Source organism: Otolemur garnettii, unplaced genomic scaffold, assembly GCF_000181295.1.
Source record: "Otolemur garnettii isolate 467f Iridium unplaced genomic scaffold, OtoGar3 scaffold00140, whole genome shotgun sequence".
NCBI lineage: Eukaryota > Metazoa > Chordata > Mammalia > Primates > Galagidae > Otolemur > Otolemur garnettii.
The window spans coordinates 4,360,340-4,378,889 of record NW_003852535.1 but is presented as its reverse complement, the minus strand read 5'-3'; the positions used below and the strand labels follow the sequence as shown (position 1 = coordinate 4,378,889).

The following is an 18,550-nucleotide window of genomic DNA, read 5'->3' as shown; positions in this document are numbered from 1 at the left end:
AAAAAAAAAAAAAAAAAAAAGAAATTGTCATAGAAAAAACAAAAAAACCAAAAAAAAGAGGAGCCAGCCACATACACCAGAGCTGGTAGGTTCAAATCCAGCCCGGACCTGCCAAACAATGACAACTACAACCCCCCAAAAAGTAGCCAGGTGTTGTGGGGGGCACTGTAGTCCCAGCTACTTGGTAGGCTGAGGCAAGAGAATCGCTTAAGCCCAGGAGTTGAAGGTCGCTGTGAGCTGTGATGCCACGGCACTCTACCTAGGGCAACAGCTGAGGTTCTGTCTCAAAAAATAAATAAATAAATACATAAATAAAATAAAATTAAAAAAAGCTTTAACAACAACAAAACTAGAAGGAAATACAACACACTGAGAACCTTTGGTGTTTTTGTTTTTTTACTGCCCTGTAGTTGCCTAGTTATTATTATAATAAGCATTTAATACTTCTGAAGTGGAAACAATACTAAACTTAAATCTCTTTTGTGAAGCAAGATTCTTAAACTTGAATGTGCACAGAATCACCTGAGGATCTTGTTCAAATGCAGATTCTGATCCAGTAGTTAAAAGGTCGAGACTGAGATTCTGCATTTCTTTGTTATTAATGTTGGTTTGTTGTTGTTGTAGTTGTCACTGTAGCAGGTCCAGGCCAGGTTCAAACTGGCATGTGGCTGGCACCCTACCCAGTGAGCTACAGGTGCCACCCTGGTGTTGGTTTTTGAGACAGAGCCTCCCTCTGTCACTAGGGCCAGAGTGCCATGGCCTCAGCCTCACTCACAGCAATGTCAAACTCCTGGACTCAAGCAATCCTCCTGTCTCAACCTCCAGAGTAGCTGGGACTACAGGTGCCTGCTATGACACCGGGCTAATTTTTCTGTTTTTAGCAGAGGAGGGGACCCATTTTGTTCAGGCCGGTCTTGAATTCCTGACCTCAAGTGATCCTCCCACCTCTGCTTCCCAGTGTATTCCAGGATTACAGGTGGGCAAGAGATTCTACATTTCTAACAAGTTCCCAAATGCTGTCCACAGACCTCAGTTTGAAGTTTTAAAAGCCAGCAGCAGGAGGGAATGGACTGATGAAGCAAATCATGGAGCTGAGAGGCCGCCAGAGAAAAGATTGTTTCTGGACCCCTCTCCCAGGAGCCTTTATACTGTAGAACATATTTACACTAAAAACGTCCTTGGCTCCGCACCTGTGGCTCAACTGGCTAAGGCGCCAGCCACATACACCTGAGCTGGCGGGTTCGAATCCAGCCTGGCCCGCCAAACAACAATGACAGCTGCAACCAAAAAATGGCCGGGTGTTGTGGTGGGCGCTTGTAGTCCCAGCTACTTGGGAGGCTGAGGCAGGAGACTTGCTTGAGCCAAGGAGTTGGAAGTTGCTGTGAGCTGTGATGCCATAGCACTCTACCCAGGAGAACAGCTTGAGGCTCTGTCTCAAAAAAAAAAAAAAAGTCCTCATTGTTTATCTGAAATTCAAATTTAGCTGACCATCCTTACATCTGGTAGCTCTAGCCTGGAGTGGAGAAGGCCGGCACTGTGGGAGCCCATGCGATACTGAGCCGACCTCTATCTGAGGCAGGAAAAGGTAGCCTGCCTGATGGCCCTGTCCACCTAACAGATACTCTCTGCATAGCTTACGCCTCATCTGGTCAGCCCTTCACTATCCTCCCACACCTCTTTCCACTTGAACAGAGGACTACCCCTTTCTATTCCCCAGGGGTTTGTTCCAATGATTACATGACAACATTTCTAAAAAGCACCTACTGCTCTGCCTGGCACCCATTAAGTGCTCAGAATGTGGGAGAAACTATTGTTTCTTCTCTTCTTTCCCTCTCATGATGCCCAACATAGTGCTAAGCATGGTTGGCGTTTGGAACAGAACAGTGGGATCATCCTGGAGCAGCCAAGAGTCACTGCACTGACCTAAACAGGTGGCCTGCTTTTACTGCCCAGTCTCAACTGTAAATTCATTGTGACCTCAGGCAAGTCATTTTCCTTCTCTATGCCTCAGTTTCTTTGTCTTCAAAATGAGTAGCTGCACAAAACCCATCAACATTCTTTTACAGCCTGTCAAACTTCACACCCATTTGAGCTGGACATTAAGGCTACTGACTGGTGGTGAATAAGCGATAGCATCTGGGTCATCTCACACCTGGTTCAGTTCCTGCGGTGTTCCTCCCCTCCTCCTCTGTCCCTCAGCCCTAGTTCTGAGGTGGTGGGGTGGGCATGGGAGGGATTCAGATGGGGTCAGTGCCTCACCTGGCTGGCCGCAGTGGGGCAGAGTCCATGGGGGACAGTGCAGCTTGGCAATCCCAGCGTTTTCTCCAAGGCTATGGTGAATCCTCTTGCTTCGTGTCTCTAGTTGGTCCAACTCTGGCCTAGTCCATGCTTTGCCATTGTCACTGATGGGACTGGGTTGTGTGAAGCAGGACCCAGAGTTTATATGTTGATGTTCATCTCTTTGAATGTTGAGTCTACCTAGCCTTTCAGGGAGCAGGGCTGCCTGATCCCCAGGTAGAAGTGCTGTTGTCTGTCTTGCTTCCAGGCCCTGGTCTGGCAGTATCCCTGTCCAGGTATGCCAAGCCTGTCCTTTTCTTTCTTGGCTTCTGCCCTGTTCTGTGATTGGCCCAAGACAGGTGTAGTGGACTGGCAGGTGCCCTACATAAAACCTGGATGGAACATCCAGGCTGGGCTGGCCCACTCCAGGGCCCCCTGCCCTTTGCCCCCAGCCAAGCTGGGTCCCTTTCTTCCTGCCCAGCTGAGACAGGGCCTGGAAGGGCATCCCGGCAAGCCCTCTGTGATGTTCCTGTTGCCATGGTGATCCTAAGTGAGAAGACCATAGCGTTCTGCATCTGGAACCTCCACCCATCTGCCCAGCTCTGTTATGCCCAGCCTGGAGATGGCTCTCTGCTGGGGGGCTCCAGAGCATGGGCTCTGAAGCAGTCAAAATCCCTTCTGTGTGGCTCGGCACCTATAGCTCAACCGGCTAAGGCGCCAGCCACATACACCTAAGGTGGCGGGTTCGAATCCCCAGCCCAGACCCGCCAAACAACAATGACAGCTGCAACCAAAAAATAGCCGGGCGTTGTGGCAGGCGCCTGTAGTCCCAGCTACTTGGGAGGCGGAGGCAGGAGACTCGCTTGAGCCCAGGAGTTGGAGGTTGCTGTGAGCTGTAATGCCACGACACTCTACCCAGGGGGACAGCTTGAGGCTCTGTCTAAAAAAAAAAAAAAATCCCTTCTGTGCACCCCACACCCCTTGGAACTTCCTTCAACCTCCCACCCCCAGGGACCATACTTTAACAGTTAAGACTCCATCCCTCAAAACTGACCTCCATGATGGAGCTGGTGGAAGGTAGTAGATCCAAAATCAAAAGACCCAGATGATTCCAGTCTCAAGTCAGTTATAGCTGAGTGACCTTGAAGAAGGCAGGCCTTGAGCTTCTGGGTCCTCTGTAAAATGTTGATAAGAATGCCATACCAAACTCCCTCTCTGGTTTGTCCCTCTGTGACTTTTCATGGGCTTTTCTTCTGGCATGTAATGCCTTTCCATTCTTCTCAGCTCCGTGTACTCCTACTTATGTTTCAAGACCCAACTCAAGTGCTCCCTTCTCTGTAAAGATTCCCTGACCTCTGTGCACTTGGCACTGATCTCAAGTCTTGCCATTCTGTGTTGGAGTTTGTAAGTGCTTCCCTGATTTTTATTTGACTTTGAATACACAGAAGCAGGAATGAGATTAGGCTTAGTTCTAGAATGAGAAATGGTTGGTTAAGTGATTACTTTGTGGAATGGGAAGAAGGAGGCCAGGACCTAAGTTGGGTGCCATCTTTGCAAGGTCAATTCTGGGACCCTGCATCTGGGCATGGCTGGAGTCGGTCAGCAGTCACCGTGGCTTTGCTATGTGCAGGCCATGCCTGGGGAGCTGGGGATATGTTCATGGCTGAGAACCAGTGGAGGACACCATGAATTAGGCCAGGGTGTGCCTGTCTCAGCCCTGGGATGGGGCCAGAAGCACCTGCACCTGGGGTGTCTCTAGGGACATTTGGGGCATCTGGGAGGGGGTGGGAGACAGAAGAAGCACTGCCAGCTGGTCCTCAAGGCACTTCTGGAATATGCCAAGGAGCCTGCGGTTCAGGGGTCTCCCAGCTCTCTATCATGGCTGTATGGCTGCGGGTCACCGTCAGGGAGGTGAAGGAGCCTTCCGGAGAGAGCTTCGCGGTCTGCACTGACACTGATAGGTAGACCAGGCCCCCAGAGCCAGTTAGCCAAGGGCGCACTCTAGTGGTCACGACAGGGGAGGCAAGATCGGTTCTCCACAAAGGCAGAATACAGAGCCTGCATTAGTTTGCTAGGCACATGTTTCAACTTCAGTTAAAATGTATTTATTAATCATTTGCTAAGTGGAAAGCTCTCTCTTGAGTGTCAGTATGTGTTGGTAGGCAAGAGGAAATGCAAAGTAGAAAAATAACCCCTTACAGCAGTGATTTGCTACCCAGGCTGTAATTAGAATCGCCCAGAATAATTGAAAAACTACGAACACCTGGGGCTCATCCAGACCCATTGAATCAGAATTTGTAGGGGCCCATGGGATACAGGCAACAGCAGATTACATGACTACTGGTGAGCAGGCACTGTCCTATTTAGCAGATGAAGAGACAGAGGCTCAAGTGAAGCCGCTTCTTTCCCTGTTTCAGTTAAAGACAGCAATGGGGCAGCAGGGAGGCAGCAAATTCTCCTACAAGGCTCTGTCTCTGAAGAGACGCTCGTGATCACAATAGCTTTATTGTATGCTGTTATTAGAAAAGTAGCCAAGGTCGTTGTGAAATAGGGGCAAAACTGGTGTGCAAAAATTATCTGCAATCTCAGCAATGCTAACACTTAGTATGTCTGAGAAAGAGCAGGGTGAGGAAGGAGGGGAGAGAAGAGGGGCAGAGGGAGAGAGTGGATTTATTTTAAGGCTCAGGGTCACACTGCAAATCAGGACTTCTGAGCTCTAGTTCCAAGACCACTCACATACAATATCTCCTACCCTGCTTAATAAAAGTACAACATCCCCCAAGGCCACAGAATTGGCCTCTGGAGGAACATCCTGAGAAGATTCACATTTAATAAACATTGTGGGTGATTCTTACAGCCACAAAGGACCAAGAACTACCACTGTTTGGAGCTCTGCTCTTTTAATAATACACACTGAGCATGTCAGTAGATACCCACCACTTCCAGTGGTTTAGGAGAGCCCTTGAGTATGGACTGATGTATTAAAATGTATTCTATCAGCGGCTGAGATTTTAACCAGCTGCCCTTGGGGATCTGGGCACACAGTCCTATTTTGCACTGGCAGGCTGGTAGCAGCAGCATAAACACCAGGGCTACTCTGTCACACCACCACCACCAGGCTAGGTCCCCACCCACCAGCCCTTTGGCCCTTCTTCCATAGCTCTCAAGCAAGCTATTAATGGGTCCTTACCAACCAATCACAGCCAGAATAACCCATGATGTCACCAGCAGCCAATGGGAGCTCCATATTAGCATACGCAGAATTCTGTCACTCTTATAGAGGTGATGAAATTCCAAAGCAACACCATCCATTTCAGACAGGGGCACTGAGGCCAAGAGAGGAACGGATACCCACCCAGGGTTCCCACATATAGATGCCAGAACCTGGACTTCTGACTGTAGCCTAGTATTCTTTTATTTTTTGAGATAGCCTCAAGCTGTCTCCCTGGGTACAGTGCCATAGCATCAAGCTCACAGCAGCCTCCAACCCCTGGGCTAAGGCAAGTCTCCTGCCTCTGCCTTCCAAGTAGCTGGAACCACAGGTACCTGCCACAATGCCCGGCTATTTTTTGGTTGCAGCCGTCATTGTTGTTTGGTGGGCCCAGGCTGGATTCGAACCTGCCACCTTAGGTGTATGTGGCTGGCGCCTTAGCCACTTGAGCCACAGGTGCCGAGTCTAGCCTGGTATTCTTGCTGCAGCTCACAGAGCTATGGAAGACCCCAGGGCCTGGGCAGAAGCTCCCCCTTCCTGGGTAGCTCCTGGAATAGGAGTTGAGGCTCAGGTTCCCTTCCACACACGCACTGTCCCTGTAAGACCTTGGGGGTCAGGATACTGGTGGAGCAGATCTTTCAATCTCTGGAGTTTAGGGCCAAGGTAGAGGCGTGTTGCCCTAAATTCCAGCCTTGTTGTCAGCCCAGTGTTCCCCAGGAAGGAATTAGAGGGGTCTGGCCAGGCTGTGCTAGCTGTTGCTTAAGAGATTATAAGAAGGGACCAAGACAAGGGCTTCTTTGTGGAGGCTCTGGCTTAGGGAGTCAAGTGATTGTTCAGCACACACGGGGGCAGTGCCAGTGGACAAAGGCACTGGCCACAGGGTTCCAGAGAGTCCCACCAACCCAGCGGCCAGAACTGTGGAGCACCAGACCAGCCAGGAAACCCATCTGTGAGTAGGAGGTGCCCCCGTAGACTGGGCTGGGGTTTTGAGGGCCTTCAGGGGTGCATGACCATCCTTGCATATGTGTGTGTGATGTGTACACACAGGCAGCACATGTCAAATGTGTGGGTACCTGTGTGTCTGTGCAAAGGCCCTGAGGTAGGAACGAGCTGGGTGTGCACCAGGCACAGAGAGGCAGTCAGTGTGGCTGCATCAGTACAAATGGGGAGGAGGGGATCACCCACAGTTCAGTAATTTGAGAGTAACTCAGTAACTACTGACTACCTCCCATGAGAACACAAGAGGTACTCTCATTCTGAGAAGGAAATGGGCAAAAACAAGTAGATAGTCAAGTGAGTGCAATGTAGAATAACTGAGCAAGGTGAGGGGGTAGAGAGTGCCGGGTAGGATAGTAGAGAACATCCCTTCTGAAGTAAGAATGAGCCATGTAGTGTTCTGAGGAAGAGTATCCCCTAGGCAGATGGAAAGGCCCTCAGGCCACCATGCAGTGGCCATTTGAGCCCTTCCATAAGCTAGGCTCTGTTCTGGGGGTGGGAATATGGTGGCGCACCCAGCTGACTTGGCTCCTTACCTATTACTCCAGGGAGGGAACTTGAGGAGCTAATGAACAAGATGGGCTCAGAACACTGCCTGGTTCAGAGGACCTGAGTGCAGAGGGTGGACACTAATGTTGTTACTGCCTTTGTCACCATACAAAGTTAAAGGCACACGTCAGTATGAAGATCTAGCAATGTTTACTCTGCCAGGGCTGTGGGCAGCCTCTGCCACCTCCCACAGGCAGTCGGTGCTGGAAGGGCCCTATGGACCACCTCATGCATCTCCCAGCATCCAGATGGGAGACCTGGGGCCCAGAGCAGGGAAGGGTCCTTATAGACCCCTATGGGTGACCCCTCTGTCTGCCTACTAGGACCCAAGCCCACCTGCTGCAGCCCTGTGCCTGGCCATGACCATCACCTACACAAGCCAAGTGGCGAATGCCCGCCTGGGCTCCTTCTCCCGCCTGCTGCTGTGCTGGCGCGGCAGCATCTACAAACTGCTGTATGGCGAGTTCCTCATCTTTCTGCTCTGCTACTATGCCATCCGCTTCATCTACAGGTACCGGTAGTGGCTCGGAGCTCCTGGGGGAGGGGCCCCAGCCTGCGAGGGGGTCACTGCGACGGTGAAGTACAAGGACGAACTGAGCTCCCAGCCAGGTCATGAGGGCTGGGGAGAGAAACAGAAGTCAGACTGGGAAGGCAGCGCAGGCCAGCTAGGGACAGCCTCAGTACCCTCTCCTCCAGCCCAGGTGCCTGGCCACTCAGCCAGCTTGTTTGACTCAGTCCCACACCCACTCACAGCCCACAAGGTACATTTTAAAAATATATATTCTAATTAAAATGCTTGTCTAAATAATACAATGTAGAACAAATATAATCACAGAATATATAATATTTTAAACTGAAAACACAAATGACTACAATGGATTATAAAATACCAAATACAGGCTCAGCGCCTAGAGCTCAACCGGCTAAGGCGCCAGCCACCTATACCTAAGGTGGCGGGTTCGAATCCCCAGCCCGGACCCGCCAAACAACAATGACGGCTGCAACCAAAAAATAGCCGGGCGTTGTGGCGGGCGCCTGTGGTCCCAGCTACTTGGGAGGCGGAGGCAGGAGACTCGCTTGAGCCCAGGAGTTGGAGGTTGTTGTGAGCTGTGATGCCATGGCACTCTACCCAGGGGGACAGCTTGAGGCTCTGTCTCAAAAAAAAAAAAAAAAAACAACCAAATACACAATTCTTGAATTCCTAATAATACTGATAACAAAACACACTGGTCTTCTGTGGTTTTCTGTAGGACTTTTTCAAAATAACTTAAGAGTTTATTTTTTTAGAGCAGTTTTAGGATCACAGCAAGATTGAACAGAAGGTACAGCGAGTTCTTAAATGCTGCTATGCTCTATCCCCACACCCTCATCCCCCCACAATCAACACCCCCACACTGGCATATTTGTTATAATTCGTGATACCCCATAGTCCCCACCCCGTGAACCCGTCATTGCCCAAAGTTGGCACACAGGTTACACAGGGATCACTCTTGCTGATGTACATTCTCTGGGTCTGGCTATGCAGTGACACATATCCATCAGCACAGCATCACAGAAAGTAGCTGAACTGCCCTAAAATCTTCTGTGCTCCATCTATTTACCTTCTCTTTATGTATTTTTGAGACGGAGTCTCACTTTTTTGCCCCTGGTAGAGTGCTGTGGTGTCACAGCGCACAGCAATCTCAAACTCTTGGGCTCAAGGAATCCTCCTGCCTCAGCCTCCCAAGTAGCTGGGACTACAGACACCTGCCACAATGCCTGGCTATTGTTTTAGAGACAGGGGTCTCACTCTTGCTTAGGATGGTCTCCAACTCCTGAGCTCAAGCAATCCACCTGCCTCGGCCTCCCAGAGTGCTAGGATTACAGGTGTGAGCCACCACGCCTGGCAGTCTTACCCCTCTCTTTAAAGACCACTCTGTCTCAGCTTGCTTTTAAACAACTGTCCCTTGGCTCCTTTCAAAAGGTCAGTGGTGGGCGGCGCCTGTGGCTCAAAGGACTAGGGCGCTGGCCCCATATACTGAAGGTGGTGGGTTCAAACCTGGCCCTGGCCAAAAACTGCAAAAAAAAAAAAAAAAAAAAAAAAAAAGGTCAGTGGTGCCAAAACTGGTCCCTTCTGCAGAACCGTCCCTCCTACACCTCACCCAGTGATGTGAGCATTCACCTCACAAGATGCCCACCCCACAAGATGCTGTCTCTATCCTGTCCTAGCTTGGGCTGCCAGAGAAGGGGCTGGGCTAGTGGAAGGGAATAGGGAGATGTGGGACAACACTGAGGTGGCCCCATTCCTATACTGGGCCTGACGGGGTTGGGGGGACGGGGGGCAGTCTCAGGCATCTTCCCCAGTGTCCACATACCTGCCCATCCTCAGACTGGCCCTCACAGAGGAACAGCAGCTGTTGTTTGAGAAGCTGACTCTAAATTGCGACAGCTACATCCAGCTTATCCCCATTTCCTTCGTGCTGGGTGAGCTCCCCTTGCAGCTGTCCCGGGTCCCCTGGCTGTCCACCTCCAGACAGGCCCTGGGCGAACTACTGGGAGGTGGGATGTGGCGGGTAGGGAGCAGCAAGGCCAGTGTGGCATGTCGGTGCCTCGCTAGTTCTGGCAATGTGCAGGCCGCAGCCAGAGAGACCAAAGTCAGACATTAGGAAAGGCATAAGCACTCAAGACCCCACTTTCCGAGGAAAGAAATGACATCAGGATACCTGGAGCCCTTCTGCAGGAGGGAACGGGCTCTGGCTCTGGTGGACTTGGGGGGTCAGCAGGAGACTCCTGGGATAGATAACCTTTAATGCCTTCTCGACTCCAAGCGAAGTTCTGCTTGCCCCTCTCCCCTCTCCCGCCGCCCCTCTCCAGCGCCTCCTGGGAGGGTTGGGGCTGGGCCCGCGGACAGCAAAAAAGACGTACAAACGGCGGCGGCATAGCCGGTGCCTCTGGCCGCAGCCCGGCCCCTCGCCCCTCCCCCCACGCCCTTCCTGCCTAGGCTTCTACGTGACGCTGGTAGTAACCCGCTGGTGGAACCAGTACGAGAACCTGCCGTGGCCCGACCGCCTCATGTGCCTGGTGTCCGGCTTCGTGGAGGGCAAGGACGAGCTAGGCCGGCTGCTGCGGCGCACGCTCATCCGCTACGCCAACCTGGGCAACGTGCTCATCCTGCGCAGCGTCAGCACCGCGGTCTACAAGCGCTTCCCCAGCCCCCAGCACCTGGTGCAAGCAGGTGGGCGGAGCAGAGGCTGAGGGGGGCGTGGCGAGAGCGGAAGATGGGTGGACCCAGAGTCCCCCGGACTCGGGGAACCAGGGGTAGGGTGGAGCCAAGACCTTGGGGGCCAAATTGGGCGGGGCGGAATAAGGAGTCTGCCCTGAGAGGATGAGCGTTTGAGGCAGGGCTAAGGACCCTGGGAGGGTAGGGAAAAGGTGGCAGCTTGGGAATTGGTGGAGAACAAATCTCGACCTCCCGCCCCAGCTCCGGCTTGTTTGTAGTCTCCAGTCTGGAAGTCTGTGACACCGATGTCTGTCCTTGGCCTTGCCTGACCTGGTCCTTGGTAATAAGACAGGTCCCTCCCACGTGCTCAGCCCAGAACAACACAAAGTGGGTGCTCAGCAATTTTTTGTTGAAAGAAAGATGGCGAAGGAAACCACGGTCTTCGTGGGTTCAGCAGGGCCTGGCCAGGTGCCAACACCCCTTCAGCAGGTTCTCTCATCCACTGCCTTTTTCACTGTACTCCGCAGGCTTTATGACCCCTGCAGAACACAAGCACTTCGAAAAACTGAGCTTACCACACAACATGTTCTGGGTGCCCTGGGTATGGTTTGCCAACCTGTCGATGAAAGCCTGGCTTGGAGGTCGAATCCGGGACCCTATTCTGCTCCACAGTCTGCTGAACGTGAGCCCACTACACAAATGGGGCTGCTACAGAGTGGGAAGGGTGTGGCCCAGATGAAGGTTCCCCAGAGCCTGTGGTGGGGTTGTAGGATCTTTTCCAAAAGGAGGGTTCCACAGCCCAAGGTGGTTCCGCCTCAAATGCCCCCTTCCATCTCCTAAGTGAGCCTGGGGGATCTTCGATCCTTTTTGATAGATAAGGGTGAGGCATAGGGAAGTTTAGTGAGCTGCCCATGACCTCACAACCAGGGCTGGGCCATGAGCACCAGACCCTGGTACCTGGAGAAGAGCCTGCAGTGCTCCAGGAGAGCTCAGAATCCCATTCCTTCCTCTTGCCCCTCAGGAAATGAACACCCTGCGTACTCAATGTGGTCACCTTTATGCCTACGACTGGATCAGTGTCCCATTAGTGTACACACAGGTGAGGACTAGGCTGATGAGGCTGCCTACTTGGGAAACTGAGGCTAGAAGGATTTATCCTGTGATGAGAAGGGCTTGCCTAGAGGCTGAGTAAAAAGTTTACCCTGGGAGTTGGGACTGGACTTTGTAGTTGGGTCTGGGCTTTGAAGTGCCAAGTTCTAAGAGTCCAGGCTTCTACCTGGTCCAGCCCAGTGGAGGTAATGTGATTATCCCCATTGTTAAGAGGGGATAACAGGTTTGGCACTCATAGCTCAGTGAGTAAGGCACTGGCCACATACACCAAAGCTGGTGGGTTTGAGCCCAGCCCAGCCTGGGCCTGCTAAACAACAACAACTGCAACCAAAAAATAGCTGGTGGTGTTGTGGTAGGCACCTGTATTCCCAGTTACTAGGGAGGCTGAGTCAAGAGAATTGCTTAAGCCCAAGAGTTTGAGGTTGCTATGAGCTGTGATGCCATGGCACTCTACCGAGGGTGACAAAGTAAGACTCTGTCTCAAAAGAAAAAAAAAGTCAGAGCAAGGCATCAGACTCTCACCCTTGGGAGCTGCCTGATTTCAGGGACCTCACCAGCCCTTTTCTGCCACCTCCTCTTCTCTTTCCTCCCAGGTGGTGACTGTGGCAGTGTACAGCTTCTTCCTGGCTTGCCTGGTTGGGCGACAGTTTCTGAACCCAACCAAGGCCTACCCTGGCCATGAGCTGGACCTCGTTGTGCCTCTCTTCACATTCTTGCAGTTCTTCTTCTATGTTGGCTGGCTGAAGGTGAGCCTCTCCCACACCTGGACGGGCTGGAGGCATGGCCAGAGTGGTTCTGGCCAGCAGTGGCCTGGGATAAGGATGGACAGCCTGGAAAGGAGGGTCTGGAATATGGAAAGTAGGGTATTAGGCCCCATCCACAGTATACCAGTCTATGTGTTCTCTGTGTGGTCACATATGTAACAACTGAGACCCAGAGGGACCTGCTTGAAGCCTGTGTCTGATTTGTCCAGACATTAGCAGTATGAGAGGGAAATTTCAGTCAGTCTAACGCTTTGGTGCCCCCCCCACCCCCCTAGAATGTTCTTCAAATGCATGTCCAGACCAAGGGAAATTCATGGAATATGAGTGGTGTGGCCGGCTCGCTGGTCGCCTCTGCCTAGTAAAACATAGCCCTGAGGTTGACTAACCCCTTCGCTTTAGAAAGCAGATTGGTATCACCTATCCTTGCTCAGGATGCCTATGGGGTGTGTGTGTCCTATTCCTACCCTAGGTGGCTCATCCAAGTACTTTCCCCTCCTCTGTCAGTAATTCTCCTAACAAGGGAAAAAGTTTTCTCTCCATCTCTTTATCTGTCCTTTCTGTTTCCCACCCACTCTCCCTCCCTTCTTTCTTCCTTTATTTTTTGGTAGTGGCAGTGTGGGTTTTCCTCTCTCCCCCTTCTGTCCACGTGTATTTCTCTCTCTCTCTTTCTCTTTCTCTCTGTCTCTCATGCGCACACACACTTCTGATTCCCTCTGTAACCTCCCCCGCCCAATTGTCTTTGATTTCTATACATCAAAAGAGATTATACCACTTCTATGCTTTAAATTCTTGAAGGTGCCCCAGTTGCTTGCAAGATGTCCTCTGGACCCTTAAAACAGCTCATCACCTCTGCAGGGATTTGTCAGGGTATATCAGAGATTAGTATCTAGGAATCTGCCCACCTGGACCACCCTTTAATTCAGCACATCCTCAGCATATATATCTGTTGCATTAGATAATAATGAATAAATACATGTTTGAAAACATGAATAAATGAATAAAATTATGCAAGCCCAGGTAAGATGCATGCAGTGAGAGAAAGGTGGTGACTCAGCTAAGTGACACACTCTGGAACAGCTGTGGGTATTCAGGAAGGGACTGGTTCAGGAGAGTCAGAGGAGCTGAGTGTCTAGAAGGGACAGGGATGTGGCTTTGAAGACAGTGGTCAGGCAGGAAAGGCATCATGGGGTAAGGAAATGGTAGGAGCTAAGGTTTAAGGGTGGCAAGTAAGGCCTCAAGTTCTACCTGAGGGTTCCAGAGCCTCACCTATCTCCAAGGTGGCAGAACAGCTCATCAACCCCTTTGGAGAGGATGATGATGATTTTGAGACCAACTGGATTGTCGACAGGAACTTACAGGTATGGGAGTGTACATCATGGATCCTTCCTAAAATGGACCCTGAGGAAGAGGACCCCACAGTTCTAAAATGAGGCCTCACACCTCATAGTGAATTGTCATCCCCTTCCAACTCATTGCCCATTGCAGCCAACCATTCACTCCCACAGGATTCTCACCTCAATTTCTGGAACTATAGGCTGGCATCAGTCTCTCCATTTCCCAGATAGAGAAACTGAGGTCCAGAGAGAGAGAAGTGACTACCCCAAGCCATCAGGCAAGTTCGTAGCCTTGCCCAGGATGACCTTTCTGTTGGGCTTCTCCCTGGTGACCAGGTGTCCCTTTTGGCTGTGGATGAGATGCACCAGGACCTGCCTCGGATGGAGCGGGACATGTACTGGAATGAACCAGAACCCCAGCCCCCCTACACAGCTGCTTCTGCCCAGTTCCGCGGATCCTCCTTTATGGGCTCCACCTTCAACATTAGGTAGGCAGTGCCTGGGAATAGATGGGAAACCCCTCTATTTAGGGGCCTAAAAACTTAGTTAATATACATTGGGTGCCTAATAAGTGCTGGGCACTGTACCATGTTCTTTTAAGATTTTTAACTATTTTTTTTCTCCCAATAACTCTGGCTTGTTATCCACTGTTTTCAGATGATTAAATACTGGTTTAGAGAGGTTAAGTTGTCCAGCCCAAGGTCACATAGATAGCAGAGGGCACATCTGAGCCAGGTGTATCTGGTTCCACCTCTCAACCCTGATTTGTGCTGCTCAAGCTATAATGGCTGTTGGGTACCTCCAGGCTAAGTTCTCCTTCCTTGTCCAGTGCTGGAAACTGAGGTCCAGAGACAACAACCAGTGATTGGTGATGCAGTGGGATATTAAGGCCTGTTTCCTGTCACCCAGATCTATTGTCATCCAGAACTAGGTTTTCTAATAAGATAAAGTGTTTAGATGAGTAGTGGGAGTAGGGTTCCCTGACATGGCAGAGGGGCAGGAAGCACATCCCAATGGGAGCAGAGCCATCACAGGTACCTCTTGAGTCAACTTTGTCCTATAGAGTAAAGGCTTCAAGCCACTCACAGCAACCAGACCTTCTACCATATGCTCCCATTCTCTCTTGAACTGTATGTCATGTGCTGGGGGCTGTGCCAGATGGTCCTCCCTCCCCAGGATCACAGAATTGAAAGGGCTCTGAAGAGTGTTCGGCACACATCAGGGTTCATACTCAATGTTTTCTTCTACAATATCCAGCACTGTGGTTTCCTTGCTCTTTTAAGAAACCAATAAACTGGGCGGCACCTGTGGCTCAAAGGAGTAGGGTGCCAGCCCCATATACCGGAGGTGATGGGTTCAAACCCAGCCCTGGCCAAAAAAAAAAAAAAAGGAAACCAATAAACTGCAATTAGGACTACAGTCCATAATTACTGTGAGGAAGGGTTGGGAACGTGACCACTTGAAGGCAGGGGGCTTGGCTTGCTTAGGTCAGAGACATTTCTGGAGGATGGTTTTGAGCACTATGTAGTCTATAACCCAACACAGCTGAAGGTTGGGGTACAGAAAGTAAATAGCAGAATAATAAAGCATAAAATAAATACTGGTTTAGAGAGGTTAAGTTGCCTATATGGGTATGGTATATATTTGCCTATAAGGAATGAACAATTTAGTGAGGAGCTCAAACTGAAGGCCCAAACTCGGGATACAAGGTACAAAGTACTAGATGCCAAGGAAAAGGGTATAAGTCACCTTTGGCTGGGCCTTGGAACACGGGGAGAATTTGGACTCCAAGGATAGGCTACACTCTGGTGTAGGTTAAGCCCTCCCTTATAAAGGTCTTAGGCTCCCAGAAAACCTACTGCCAGAAAGCCACTCTTCTCTCTTTGTGGATGTTGCTTCCCAGTTGGAACCATAAATCCCTGATCTTGCTCAGTCACTCTTGGGCCTGATTCAAACCACCTATGTCTGAGGACCAGTAGTCCTGACTGCCTGGAGTGAGGGGTTTTAAAGGGAAGAACTGGGTGATGAAGAGGAGACTCTTTAATACCAGGCAGGGGGTTGGATGTTAACTGTGGGCAACAGGGAGTCACAGGACAGAATGAGGTAAACCGGGCCCTGAGGGATCAGTTGGGAGGTACAGGAGGGATCAGGAGAGAGGTTAGGGCATTGTGAGGAGGGCTGTGTCCTTGGGAAGGGCAGGAGGGGGTTGGAGAGAAGCATGGGCAGGCTTTGGTCTTTTGTCCACTCAGCCCTGTGTCTTCCCCTTCATCCCAGCCTGCACAAAGAAGACATGGAGTTCCAGCGGAATCAGGAGGAGGAGGAGGATGGTCACACTGGCATCATTGGCCGCTTCTTAGGGCTGCAGTCCCATGACCACCATCCTCCCAGGACAAACTTAAAGACTAAACTACTATGGCCCAAGAGGGACACATTTTTCCAGGAGGGCCAGCACAAGAACCCCAAGGGGACCAAACAGAACCTTAGGGGCCATGAAGATAGCAAGGCCTTAAAGCTTAAGGTAGTGGACGCCTTTAAGTCTGCTCCACTGTATCAGAGGCCAGGCTACTACAGTGCCCCCCAGACGCCCCTCAGCCCCAAATCCATGGTATTCCCCCTGGAACATTCAGTGCCTTCAGGGCTTCACAGTGTTGCAAACATAGACACCAAAGATAAAAGCCTAACTGTGACTTCAGGGTCCAAGAATGGTTTTGAATTGCTCTCAGAGGATGACGTGGGCTTGATAGAACACCCAGAAGTATCTTACACAAGGAAGAAAACTGTGGAGTTTAACCTGATGGATATGCCAGAGATCCCTGAACATCTCAGAGAGCCACCTGGGGACCAGCCAGCAAGCAACATACACACTATACTCAAAGATCATGGAGACCATTATTGGGCCTTGGAAAACAGGTCTGTCCTTTACCCAAACCAGGGTCACTGCATTACCCATGCATGAGACCTTTCTTCCCTCCCACTGACCTACCCTTCCTCCATAAATTCCTGATTCTATCACTGCCCAAGTATGCTGAACCTAGGCCCGGCACTGGATCAGGGTATATACCCGGCCACCTCAGAAGGGACCCTAGGGAAATGTTGGGGACTTACTTTACCCAAAAGCCTGAAATCACCAGAAGACTTCCCTGGGATCCAGGTTAAGGATGAGGTTGCACTGACAAAAATGACACTGGAGGTTAGGAGTGGTGGCTCACTCCTGTAATCCTAGGAGTGAGCCTCTGGGAGGCCAAGGTGAGTGGCTGCCCTGAGCTCACAGGTTTGAGCAAGAGTGAGATCCCATCTCTAAAAATAGCTAGGTATTGTGGCATGCACCTATAGTCCCAGCTAGTTGGGAAGCTGAGGCAGGAAAATTACTTGAGCCCAAGTTAGAGGTTGCTATGAGCTATGACACCACAGTACTCTACTAAGGGTGACAAAGTGAAACTCTGTCTCAAAAAGACACTGGAAGAGCTAACCCTGGGCAGACAGGCCAAGCTTAGATAAGTATATGCCATCACATGCCCAGCTTACTTTGAGCAGAGGTGGCTGACACAAAGCTATAGGGCAGAACTAGGGGTTCAAGGTCATAGCCCAAGAACTTGACTCACTACCCAGTCAGCTGGAAGATGGCAAATGAGCACTTCCCCTGTCTACAGTGGTACCCAAGTACTGCCTCAGCCCCAGGAATTAGCATATGGCAAAGCTGAGGGCATCCAAGGAAAATACTTGACTTGGTGCTTCTTTATAATTAGCCCAAAGCTGTCAGAAACATTTGTTTCCCTATTCCAGATTTCCTGGACACTTTGACCAATTAAGAAACACCCCACCCCCAACCATGACAGGAAGTGTAACTTCCCACTTCAAAATTTTCAAGAAGTTGTTTTTGTGGTCAGAACACACAGCTATGGTAATTGAAGAGGCAACAATTTCAGTCTTGCTTCTCTCTGGCTAGACAGGAACTTTACAAATCACCTGCAGGTTTAGGAAAGAATGTTATTTAAGATGTGTCAACCTTTGCTCTCCTACAGCAAAAGTAGCACAGACATGAAGTTACCTTGTATACTCACACTGTGAACTTTCTCACATTCTCAACAGGGATGAAGCATATTCCTAACCTGTTTGCTAAGGGGGATGGCTTCACCAGCCTGGCAGTCACCTGCATGTACATCAGTGGGACACTGAGCCACTCACTGCCATATAGCTGTCCATACTGAAGACTATGTTCCTGTGACAGCCTGAATTAAATGGTTAGCTTATGGATAAGAAAAATTAGTCCAGAATTACTTCAGTCTTTTTTGTACAGAAAAACTGAAAGCTAGAATGAATTACCACTGATGTGCTACTAGAGACAGGTTGTTCAGAATCATGAACCCTTAGTCTTGTCTGAATTCAACACAACCACACCTTTTTATCTTCTTCAAACTATTATTTAAATATAATAAATACAAATATTCTAAGTGGTTCATTTTGATGACTGTGATTGAAAATTAACTATGACACTTAAGGAATCTAGAAGATGGCCTAGACAGATTTCTGGTCCATACCAAGATCTCAAAAGACAACAGCTGGGTACCAAATTTCTTTATTTGAAGGAATGGTACAAATGAAAGAATTTAAGTGGATGTTTTGGTACAACTTATAGAAAAGGTAAAGGAAACCCCAACATGCATGCACTGCCTTGGTGATCACGGAAGTCACCCCGTGACTATGGGGAAGTTAGCCTAAGGCTTAGCTCTCATTATCACTGTCTCCCAGGGTGTGCTTGTCAAACAGATACTCTGCCATGCCAGATTCAGGGGCTCCCATCTTGCGCAGGTTGGTTACATGGTCACCCAGTTCTTTGATGGATTTCACCTGCTCATGCAGGTAATGTGTCTCAATGAAGTCACACAACTAGAAAACAAAAGGGGGATGAAAGTTAGTGGCCAGCTTTCCTAACACCTAAGGCAAATGATTTCCTTCTTTTATTCCCTGGATTTCCAATACTCACATGGGGGTCATTTTTGTCAGTGGCCAGTTTGTGCAGTTCCAGTAGTGACTGATTCACACTTTTTTCCAAGTGTAATGCACACTCCATCGCATTCAGCCCGCTCTCCCAGTCATCACAGTCTGGTTT

The 18,550-nt window shown here is 50.1% G+C and overlaps 2 protein-coding genes across 3 annotated transcripts in view; one reads left to right on the top strand and one right to left on the bottom strand.

Moving 5' to 3' along the window:
• The first annotated feature begins 6,239 nt into the window (after positions 1 to 6,239).
• On the top strand, positions 6,240 to 17,757 carry BEST1 (bestrophin 1). Of its 2 annotated transcripts, none has more exons than XM_012810653.1 (10): positions 6,240 to 6,437; positions 9,402 to 9,496; positions 10,014 to 10,247; positions 10,760 to 10,914; positions 11,254 to 11,331; positions 11,936 to 12,088; positions 13,384 to 13,464; positions 13,777 to 13,928; positions 15,715 to 16,350; positions 17,530 to 17,757. In XM_012810653.1, exons 3-10 carry the CDS (start codon positions 10,085 to 10,087, stop codon positions 17,546 to 17,548), a joined length of 1,437 nt encoding a protein of 478 aa, XP_012666107.1. In that variant the 5' UTR covers positions 6,240 to 6,437; positions 9,402 to 9,496; positions 10,014 to 10,084; the 3' UTR covers positions 17,549 to 17,757. The 2 variants fall into 2 exon arrangements, with proteins under 2 accessions (XP_012666107.1, XP_003798779.1); XM_003798731.1 differs by lacking the exon at positions 6,240 to 6,437 and adding an exon at positions 7,363 to 7,544.
• Positions 17,758 to 18,000: 243 nt separating this feature from the next.
• The window catches only part of FTH1 (ferritin heavy chain 1), a 2,569-nt gene continuing 2,019 nt past the window's right edge, over positions 18,001 to 18,550 (bottom strand). Inside the window, exons 3-4 of the mRNA XM_012810613.2 lie at positions 18,425 to 18,550; positions 18,001 to 18,327 (exon numbers count right to left, since the gene is read on the bottom strand). Of these exons, the coding sequence (XP_012666067.1) occupies positions 18,163 to 18,327; positions 18,425 to 18,550 (291 nt within the window). The 3' untranslated portion in view covers positions 18,001 to 18,162. The remainder of the gene's footprint in view (positions 18,328 to 18,424) is intronic.

Excerpts from the sequence above, each read along its gene's own strand:
- BEST1 (XM_003798731.1), top strand. The coding sequence starts at position 7,393 with ATGACCATCACCTACACAAGCCAAGTGGCGAATGCCCGCCTGGGCTCC. Across the intron at positions 11,332-11,935 it reads TCCCATTAGTGTACACACAG|GTGGTGACTGTGGCAGTGTA; the intron begins GTGAGGACTAGG and ends CTTTCCTCCCAG. Across the intron at positions 13,929-15,714 it reads GGCTCCACCTTCAACATTAG|CCTGCACAAAGAAGACATGG; the intron begins GTAGGCAGTGCC and ends CCTTCATCCCAG.